Source organism: Lolium rigidum, chromosome 4 (assembly GCF_022539505.1).
Source record: "Lolium rigidum isolate FL_2022 chromosome 4, APGP_CSIRO_Lrig_0.1, whole genome shotgun sequence".
Taxonomy (NCBI): Eukaryota; Viridiplantae; Streptophyta; class Magnoliopsida; order Poales; family Poaceae; genus Lolium; species Lolium rigidum.
The window spans coordinates 259,968,364-259,979,490 of NC_061511.1; the positions used below are offsets into that span (position 1 = coordinate 259,968,364).

At 44.8% G+C, this 11,127-nt stretch overlaps 1 protein-coding gene across 1 annotated transcript; it reads left to right on the forward strand.

Moving 5' to 3' along the window:
* The first annotated feature begins 2,078 nt into the window (after window positions 1–2,078).
* On the forward strand, window positions 2,079–3,518 carry LOC124650372 (wall-associated receptor kinase 1-like). The gene is made up of 2 exons (XM_047189905.1): window positions 2,079–3,099; window positions 3,284–3,518. Exons 1-2 carry the CDS (start codon window positions 2,079–2,081, stop codon window positions 3,313–3,315), a joined length of 1,053 nt encoding a protein of 350 aa, XP_047045861.1. The 3' UTR covers window positions 3,316–3,518.
* Window positions 3,519–11,127: the final 7,609 nt, after the last annotated feature.

Sequence of the window (11,127 nt, forward strand, 5' to 3'; positions counted from 1 at the left end):
TCTTCCCGTCACCTTTCCGGAGGGGGAAATCATCGCCGGAGGCATCTACATCACCATTTCTGCCTCCGAAGTGATGCGTGAGTAGTTCATCCCTGGACTATGGGTCCATAGCAGTATCTAGATGGTTGTCTTCTCCAATTTTTGCCTCATGTTTAGATCTTGTGAGCTGCCCTACATGATCAAGATCATCTTTATGTAATGCTACATGTTGTATTTGCTGGGATCTGATGAATATTGTATACTATGTTGAGATCGATTATATATTCATGTCATATGTTATTTGTGATCTTGCATGCTCTCCGTTGCTAGTAGATGCTCTGGCCAAGTAGATATTTGTGACTCCAAGAGGGAGTATTTATGCTCGATAGTGGGTTCACACCTCTAGTTTTCTGGAAGAGTGACAATAACTTCTAAGATTGTAGATGTGTTGTTGCTACTAGGAAGAAAACAACAATGTTTTATCCAAGGGTAATTCTATTGTTTACATTACACACAATACTTAATGCAATTATCTGTTGCTTGCAACTTAATACTGAAAGGGGTGCGGAGGCTAATCGGAAGGTGGATTTTTAGTTATATATGCAGTTGGATTACGGTCTATGTATCATGTTGTAATGCCCAAACGAATTTCATAGTAATCATTTTGTCATGTATGGTCGATATTCTGTCAACTGCCCAGCTGTAATTTGTTCACCCAGCATGTTATTTATCTTTATGGAGAGACACCTCTAGTGAACTGTGAACCCTGGTCCTTTTCCTTTACACTAATAAATTCAACCACTGCAATCATGTTCTGTTTACTTTCTGCAAGCATTGTTCTCTTTAATTACTGCAAACATCTCCTTCCACTGGATACATTTAATTTTGCGTTCAAAAAAATTGGTGAGATTGACAACTCGCTGTAAGTTGGGGCAAAGTATTTGGTTGTGTTCTGTGCAGGGTCCACGTTGTTGCTGACGCCGGTAGTGCATCCTACCACTAGTCAGCTAGCAACACCTTCTTAAGTCAAGCATTTCTCCTATTGGTCGATTAAATCTTGGTTTCTTACTGAGGGAAAACTTGATGCTGTGCTTATCATACCTTTCTCTTGAGGTTCCCTAACAGTGTGCAATCTGCGCTCATCAACCATCGTAGTCTCCATGTTGCTCATGGTGATTGTGTATCTCGTGTATGTGATTTTAGTTTAGATTATGATTTATGCATGTATGTATATGATATTGAGACCTGTATATTATTGTGATGAACTTGTACTATTTTGGTACTCCATAGAGACTCTAATTAATGTGATGAACATAAACATATTTGGTCATATTTCTGTCTAAATTTGTTGCGAAACCTGCTGAAATACGATTACCGAAAAATGAAATATATTCGAAAATCAAAACTAGTAGCGTTTCCAGGTACTGGTGGCGGAGCGGACGACAGAGCACGCAAGAAGTAATGCAGATATTGAAAACGGACCAAGACAACACACGATTAGTAGTCCAGAAACTAGTAGCGAGTAGCAGCCAACCAGTCACAAAGCTGACCGGTGGCGGAGCCATGCCATCAACCCTGTGTAGTCACTTTAAAATTGTGTAGTCAAATACGGTGTATTTATATAATTTTTTTAAAATAATTTTAGCTTGTATTGCCAAAAAAAAGAACTGTCCGTAGTCAATTGACTACTCAGCTAATAGGTGGCTACGCCACTAACGCTGCCAATAAGAGGAGCCAGGCACGAGACATGTATCTCCACTACTGGCTACTTATGCCGCGGGCACGTAACCATCCGTTACCACTAGCGTGTTATCAGAAGAGCCTAGTAAGGTTTTCCTTACTAGTGTGTAGATATTTGACCCGTAGGTCACGGCGTTGCTAGGAAAATCGTCGTGGGTGGTACGTTGAGTAGTGCCATAAAGCTGTCGCTCCTGGGTCTCACAAGCCCGACGATTATATCATGCTTTGAACGGTTTGTTCTGAGCGTCAAAAACCGTGGGCGCGCGCAACATGTGGCGGCTGCAACGTGCTAGAAAAGAAAGGTTTTGCGTCTATATAACACGGAGTGAGCTTAGCTACTTAGCAGAAGACACAGTGCAATGGCTCCGCTGTCGAAACTGGTCCAGTATTCTCAGCTGCTATCGATCCTACTCCTCCTTGTAGCAACAGTGATCTCACAGCACGTCGCGGCTGCCGCTCATGAACTACAAGGCCGGCCGCGGCAGGGGATGATGGGACGTCCGGGTTGCCGGGACAAGTGCGGCGGCATGAGCATCCCGTTTCCCTTCGGCATGGACAAGCCCGGCTGCTTCCTCCCCGGCTTCGAGGTCACCTGCAACACCTCCTTCACTCCGCCTCGCGCCTTCCTCGCCTACAACCACAACGACCCGCCGTACCAGGCGATTTACCGGTGCAAATTCGGCACCGACACCTCAGGCTGCAAGTACACGTACCAGCCGGTCGAGCTGTTCGGCATATCGCTCGAGACCAACGAGGTGCGCGTGTACGGCGGCGTCACCTCCCGGTGCTTCACGAGCGAAGCCGCGGGCCTAACCAAGGGCCAATACATGGAGCTGGACAGGGCGGGGCCGTTCCTCCTGTCCCCGCGCGACGACCTCGTCGGCGTCGGCTGGAACGTCAAGTCCTCCATGTCCTACCAGATCAAGCCCTACCCGGACCTTCTCTCCTGCACCTCAAACGACCCCTTCCGGGTCACCGCCCCGACCGGATCCTGCTCCGGCCTCGGCTGCTGCCGGGTCGCCCTGCCGCCGCCGTGGCCGACTATGCCTGTCATCGAGACCGCGGTCATCCTAGAGGAGGCAGTGGCTGGCGACAACACTTTCTGGAAATACAATCCATGCTCCTATGGCATGGTGGTGGAGGGGTCCTGGTACAACTTCACTGCCGAGGACATGGCCGGCTACGAGGTGCTCTCTAAGAAGCTCACCAGGGGCTTCCCTTTGGTGCTTGATTTCGCCATCAGGAACGGCTCCTGCCAGCGCGACGGCTGCCCCAGCGGCAACAGTTCCTGTGCCAATGCAGCCTATGACTCCGAAGGCTACGTCTGCAAGTGCAAAGAGCATTACCATGGCAATCCCTACATCGCCAATGGATGCCAAGGTACTTAATTATACTATCCAATTCTGTTGCTAAGCTCGTTAGTAGTATATTTTTATACCGATTCATGCAACTCTCACTTTCATATCTTCAACCTCTTTTCAATAATGATATCATTTGTAGTGGAAAAATCTCTAACTCCCCCACGTACTAGAATATTTACAAGATGGTCAATTCACTTTCCCAGCGGTCAAGGTGCATATGGCCGGCAAAGCGTGAAGTGGAGTGACGGAGCATCGTGGACCGCCTGCAGATGATATCCAGGAGGATGCATCTCCTAGTAGGCGCCAGTGATTGGATAATAAAGCAAAATTTGTCAAATGTTGTGTGGCTGTGCGGGTCTTTTTCTTTTTGGCTCTGTACAAGCTCAAAACTTAGAGTTTGTAGTATCCAAACAAATAATAGCCCTCCATTTTCCTCCATTCCAAGGCTCACAAGATAATCCATCCTAGTGTTAAAAAATGACAAGTACAAATCATACTGTTGCCAAAACTGGCGCTGCACAAGAAAAAAGGTTGTACAAGGCCAATAGAGCCCAACATATCTACGCTTTCCCAATGATATCATTCTTTTAAAAGATGGCAAAGGGCATCTGGAAAAAATACTACTCCGTACGCTTTTCTAGTATCACTTTACGGAAAATGCCATAAGCATCGAGGCAAATATAAAAATCTAAGTACACAGATATGAAGTACGTAGTTACACCCAAAAACTGAAAAATCATAATTCCAAGCTGAGACATAGGTGGGTCCAAATTTACCAGTTTGGCAATGAAAATGGGAAGATAGACAATCAAATCCAATGTAAGAACCGACAGAGAAAGAAAACAACGGCATAAACTGTAGTGATGCTGAATCTGGAGATTTAACTTGCAGCGATATGGTTTGTAAATTAGATAGCTGAATCATATCATCAAATACTTGTGAGATGGTTGGAAAGAATCAGTAGTTATGTATCATATTTTTCCCAGCTCAAAAAAGGTGTTCATAGAGCTAATATACAAAGAAAAAAATGTTGATCAAGTACACAGTCATGAACAACCTTACCGTACAATTTGCTTTATATGGGTGACTCTAGAGCTCTCACGTCTGCAATACAGAAGATTCTAAATCAACCCGTGCATAGACACACGGCTAGTAATCTAAATAGAGAAGTAAGGTTTATGAAAATGTGTCGTTTCATAATATAAATATTGGAGTTAAAATGTATGCAAAAGGGTAGTACCATACTAACAACTTTGATGACCACTTAGGGCGGCTGATACAGATCTAATGGGCAAAATTCCCCCTCACAGACGGTTGTACAACCTATCAATGCTAAATTATGAAACCTGCAAAAATTGCACCATTAACTTAACATAGAGCTGTAGTATGCTAAACTTGTCAAAAGAAAGAGTACATATTTTTAGATGAACCGATTGGGAAGACAAAGTGAAATGAAGAGTAAGCAAAGGAGAAATTACATAATTTAGAACTATATATGACAACTTGAGTTTCATGAGGTAAATAGTAAAAATAAAAAAATAGGTTGATAAAACTGTACAAAACTTGGCATTGTTTCTCGTAAATGGTAGTCACAACTCGGTATCCCTTAGGACACCTTTCAGGCTCGATATTTTTTTAAAAAAAAACATGAATATAGACATGCGCAGATATTTAAATCAGTTAGATATGCCAGATGCTTAGCAAGAAATCCCCGTCGGCATATAAAAGTCTGGAACATAAATATGGATTATGAATTTATCACTATTCCTCAGATTTACCTATGGTTAGGAGTGACACGATGAAGTATCCAGAAGACATATATTTAACTTTGATACTGGAACAAAAAGATGTTACTGCATGGCTGATGACTCGTATTTTCCCGCAAGATGCGAGTGTTCTTGCCACTCGGACATCTTGTTTATGGGCATCAGGGTCGCACAACAAATATTTTCAATATTACAACACCATTGACACTACAACCATGGTTATCTAGTTACAAATTACAGAACAATCATATTGCTTATTTTCCAAAGTGACCGGTTTAAATATTTGTCAGTTTAACCACGAACCATGCAACTGATATGTGATAGCAAGTTACATAGAGAACACATATTGCAGTTTGGAACGTCTTGGGAAATATTAAGGCATAAAACGACCAAAACACAAATGCTATTGGTGTAAATTTTTACTGGTTGTGTGTATAAATTTTTATTGGTGTAAACACAAATGCTATAGGTATCAACACATCTAATATGCTTTAACTGGTTGTGTGTGTAAATTTTTATTGTTACCTATTAACTTGAGAGAAACCTGAATCTCTCTAGCGACAACTAGATTCTGCATAACTTAAACAAATAAGGGAATGCCAACAGAGGATTTATCACACAAACTTTCCAATTCAAAAATTCTTCCCCTCTTTTATCTGCAGCACCACGCCTAATCGCATACTTGTGTGTGTGCGCGCGCGCGCGTGCGTGCGTGCGTGGGTGCGTTTGTCCATTGTCCATCTTGGTCGTTGCAGCAAAGCAGGTATGAGGAATCGGGCATGAAGTTTGCCAGCTGAAACTGTTGGCAATACCACAACAGAGAAGTAGGAAGCCTGTCAATGAACTGACAATCTTCAAAGGCAGGAGTGGCACCAAGGGTGTGGATGGCTCTAGTACAGCGACAGGTTCGTGCTCGGCCGATTTATCTTCATCAGGAAGCCCACAAGTTTCAGTATACACACCGGCGGATCCTTCCCTAGCGCTGTCGTTCGAACCACCAGTGTGGGCTCACTGCACCCACCGCCCCCAGCCCACGACCATCACCATTGTGGTTCCTCTGCAGCAGAGGGAGGATGGGGCAAGCGGCAATGGGAGAAACTATGCCGAAAACCAGCACACCTCAGATCGGCGGCATGGACCCATCCCGCCTCCGGTGACACAACCACCGTAGCCATGCCAAGAGGAAAGAGGAGGAAAAAATAGCTTCCAACCAAAGTCTACAGATCCGGACCTCCCTCCCACCCACCGCTGCCCACCGTGGAAGCGCCGGTGTGCCCCCACCCATGTCGCCGAGGCAACGGGGCCTGAACTGACGTCCAAGATAGCTCCTGAACTTGAGGGTGCAGAGGAAGCTCTCGTCCTCCTCCTCATCAATCGCCTCGCGGATCACCCGGCGTCGACGGTGGCCGCTCGAGTATGACCTCCAGATCCGAGTCCTCCGCCCAGCAGGAAGGCGGTTGAGCCTGCACGATTTCGCCGGAAGCTGCATCTCATCTCTTCCTCCTTTCTCAGAGACGCCTCTAAAATTGGTTGTATCGAGCGGAGAAGATCCAGTGGGTAGTAGAACCAATCGGTCAAACCCCAGAGAAAGCACTTACGAGAAGAAAGAAAAAGCGGACAGTGCCACCTCAAGACAATGACACAAGGGGCCCAACTCTGGCCCACCACGCGCCTACCATTCTAAACCGGCCAACTCTTGAACGGCCGCCACCTGCACCTACATTGGCCCACCACGCATGCTCGCCGTCAAAACGCTCACTTCAGATTCTCTAACTTGCAAGTGCAAAGTCAGAGGTGAACAGCTCTGACTTGGGCTCATTTTCTGCCCTTGGATTTAGAGCAATGAACGATCCATGTGAACAGGAAACGCTATAGTACCGTTGCTACAGTGAAATGCATGTGCAGTGCTTTCTGCAGATTGGATTGATCCGCGCCCTTCAAGTAAAATCTAACGATTGTCATGAAAATCAGAGTACTGTAGCTCGGTGACTTGTCTTCACCAAGTTAGAGAATCTGCGCCGCAAAACGCTAAGAGGGCATCGATTGCAACATGCTTAAGATGTTAAGATAATATCTAAATAGGAGCAACTCACTAAGTTGATTTTTCTTAACATGCAGTCATCCACCTCATCAAGCTTCTCTACAAATCCTAGCTCGAAAAATATCATTAAATCTGCCACCTCGTCACATCACCATGTCACATCCAACTATATTCACAACACCATTATACCCTATATAAAGGGTGGAAGGATTCACATCCCTGGGTTGTTTGGGATGCTGTTGATGGTGATTTTTTGCCAATCTAGTAACTCCACGTTCCCTTCTTCCAGTCAATAGCGGGTTTTACATTTTTTTTCTTCCTTTCTTTTGTTACAAGGTTACCGGATTGCTTCCGGTTGCCTCTCCCCTGTCAGAAGCGATGGTTTTCGTTTGACTCTCTTCAGTTAAAAGCGGTGGCTTTTGTGAACTGCCAGGTCCAGAAAATTCTGCCCATACGCGTGGCCATAGAACATAAGAGAAGATATAACCGGCTTGAGAGGAACAAAAAAAAAACTTGTCTCCCGTGCCTTCGATTTGGTATTTCCTGATCCCTTCCTCTCATCCTCTCTCGTGTCGGCATCCCGCACCTCGGCGTGCATCTCCGACGAGAAGGACATGGTGGGCGGCCGGCCGGCCGGAGCCAAGCTGCTACAGGTGATGGGCCGCTCCAGCAATCTCCTCCGCCCTAGGATTCTTTCTTCAAGGCCCCTGTACAGCTTCCCAAGGTGGCCATCGGTGCGGCTGGCGGTGCGGTGGAGGAGCTAGGCGCCCTCCTCTCTCCTCAGGCGGCTGGCGGCGAGGAGGATTTGAGGAGCAGGTGCGGGCCACGGACGGCGACCATGGGGAGGAGCAGCCGTGGGCTAGGGACAACCACCTCGGGCCGGTGGCGGCGCGGGCCGGTGGCGGTGACCTCGGGGCAGAGTAGACGCAGGCTGGGGACGACAACCTTGCCATCCTGCGGATGGAGGCGCGAATCGGCTGGCTCAGGTGGTCTGGCGACGCCATCCATGCCATCACGTTGGCACACATCATCCACCGAAATTACTACAGGCTGAGCGATCTCGGGAGCGTCGTCGATCTCGGTCGCCGGAACACAGGCAACCTGCTCTGGAATCTCTACGTCTTCTCCTCTCAGCCTTCCTGGAGATGGACACCTCCTGGTTCTACCAAGACTACCCAATTTTCAGCCATTTGTGTTCTGTATTGCAAGCTGTGGTATATTGATCAAATAAAGTTTTCAGTAATAGAAACTGATCCTTCTTTTTGGTGATCTTAGGTTCTGAGTAGCGTAAAGAACAAGGCCCACATCGATATGATTACCCGATTGGATTCAAATCATCAGGAGTGAAGAATTAAGATGCAATAAGTATGTTGATTACATTACATATATGCCTCACGACAAAGGTTCCAGGTCTAATGGCATTAAAGAGTGCCTTCAGGTTAGTTAGGTTTTTCAAGTCTGACCTTTTGCACTTTATGATCAGCCGTTTTCATTGTTGTTTAATTGTAGTTTCATCTACTGCTTCGGTGGAAACATGAAAAAAAATGGTAAATAATTGTTATATCATACTGAAAGGCTAGGCATATGATTTTGCCACTTTGTAAGAATTGTTGCAACCCTTTAGGAGATGCACCCAACTGCTCTTTGGTTGACCAGTTTGTCTTTACAGGCCATCATATTTGTACAGACCAATCATTTTTATCTATACGTATCCATGTGTCAATATCTTTTGTATGCAAAATTCTGCACTACCCTTTTGTCTATGATTCATTCTTCCATTTGCTCCTACGTGAGCAAAATTATAAGGCAGAAATGTATTGTGTTGTCATATAGTTGTTCAGTTCATAATGGATGTGCAAATTCATAATTATGAACTTTTCCTTAATTCTAATATAGTATATTCACTTCCATAATAATATGATTCTACAAAAGTTATACCTTTGGGGATGCCTTTTGTGATAATGCAATGCTACAACGTGGAAAGGCATGTATTTTGAAATCAAATAGTTGTGTCTAGAATTTTTATATTAAAATAAATCATCCACTTCTTGGGTGCATTATGTAGGATAACCCATAGCTATCTCCTATGCATCACTGCTCGGTTGTATTCCTTATGGTTCTTACACACTTGGTTATCGAAGTGACATGGCATCAGGAAGGTTTGATTTTAGTTCGATGATGGGTCGGCTATCACTATCCAAGTTGTGGTCACAGGTATGCTTACACTTTACACACATGGTTATAGTACCAACTGGATTCAGTTACTTCAGAAAATAGCTATGTATATGAAATGTAACACATACCTAATGGTGTCCTGGTACAACAGCACGGCCTGCTCTGCTGGAAGCCCTCATCGCCGGCATATCTACCATAGCATGCACTCTCGACACTGTTGTGGACAGTATTGTTGTCCTCGCCGGGATTGTGCATGCAGAAACTCTTGAAGGCGAAGCACGTGCCAAGGTGAACGATCAGGAGAGGTAGAGATCATCACAACTAGCTTAGCTCAGCCGGAAGAGTGATTGAAATGACACAACTAGGCCAGGTTGGTGTGAATTGCAGCCCACATGATACAATCTTAGAAAGTGACAACAAGAAATGGAGAAACTTAGAACCGTAGAAACTATGCAGGCCAATTTTATAAATTGAGAAGGGATTCTCAAACAGCCGTGAAAAATTCATGGAGCATGCGTGGAGCCAATAGGAAAATAAACAAGTTGGAGATAATATGAATTTCTATCCTCCATTTAGGTAACAGAATATGGTATTTGATTTGGTTTATTTCTATATTTTTGGATGGAGTTACTGCTTTTCTATCTATTTTAGTTGGTACATTTTCTGGTGAGACCACTCCTTTAAATAAACTTCTTCTTCCTTTGTTTGGTCATGGCTCGGGCATGCCCTATAACTTCGATTCTTGAATACTTGATGCATTCGTGCACCCATTTATCTAGCGGAACAAACTAGCAAAGTACCATGCAGGTAATTGTAGCTTCACCTACTGTTTTGGTGAAAACACGAAAGCAAGGATTGGTAAAACTGCTCATAGTGGGAGTAACATAGCTAATAACATCACACATCTCAAGGCATTTTGGTGACATGACATGCTAATAAATGAAGAAAGAGAGTGAGGTGGTAACTAGCTATGTTACAATAACATCACACACCTCAAGGCAAGATGAGTCTACAACATAATAAATGATACAATGCATGACACCACATATAAATTAGGGATTTCTATTTTCGTGCCCTCGGGTCGTTAGTTGTACTCAGTTTTCCCCAGTCCCTTAGTTTTTCCTCAGTTTTCCCCAAGCCTTTGTCTGAAACCCGCAGAAAGAGCTCAGACAGAAGGAATCCGTTTATTTGAACGTTCGGTGCTGACGTGTGGGGCCGCGTCGTCTGTGGGGCCGCGTCGTGTGGGGTTGGTAGGAAGGAACCGTGTGGGACAGCACGAGACCGTGTTTGGTTGTACGTGAGAGCTGGGTTTTGTCTCTCTCGGCCCAAATTGGCATTTTTAACAGCACCTTTTCCCCTCTTTCTCTCTCTGTCTTTTTCACCAAATTAATATCAAATCTAGAGAAGCTTCTATTTCTGTCTTTCTTCAATTATTTATGCCTTTTGGCCCTCGTTTTTCCCCAATATGGCAGCAAATCTAGTAGCAAATCTAGAAGCTATTATATGATAAATTCACAACAGCATAATCAGAAAACTAAGTATAATACATAGGTAAACCGCATACAGACGACCAAAAGCAGCCAATGACATTGTTAATGTTCACGACAAACTAAGCTGAAAAAAAATACAAGACGCACGCAATGTATGGCCAACAAGAAGATTAGGATACCCCAGGATGAATGAATTTGTTATTCATTCCTTATATATTTCTCCGTCGCTCCAGCCGTGCATTATCCCAAGGAAATATTCATTGAACTCCCGCCGTCTGCAGTGTGCGGCCAATACATCCTCCAAACGGTATGGCCTGTGTTCATTTCTCAGACCGTAGCTTCCTAATCTATGCACATATTGTGGCGACTCATCCCAGGAATTTGTATCATGAAAGTACTCTCTGGTATAACCCAAATCCGCGTAGTAGATGCAGCCAGGTCGAAGAGTCGGGTGCACTCTGGTGTCGACGGAGATACACCGAATATAATGCACGAACAAGGCATGAATGCCAATGTTACTGACCGGATGGAGAGAGCGGCTCTGAGTGTCCACACGGTACACCACGGGCGTGTTT

What these genes read in the sequence shown, in the direction of transcription:
- LOC124650372 (XM_047189905.1), top strand. Translation starts at nt 2,079, where the DNA reads ATGGCTCCGCTGTCGAAACTGGTCCAGTATTCTCAGCTGCTATCGATC. An exon ending in CATCGCCAATGGATGCCAAG is followed by an intron (nt 3,100 to 3,283) that starts GTACTTAATTAT and finishes TCACTTTCCCAG; the next exon opens with CGGTCAAGGTGCATATGGCC.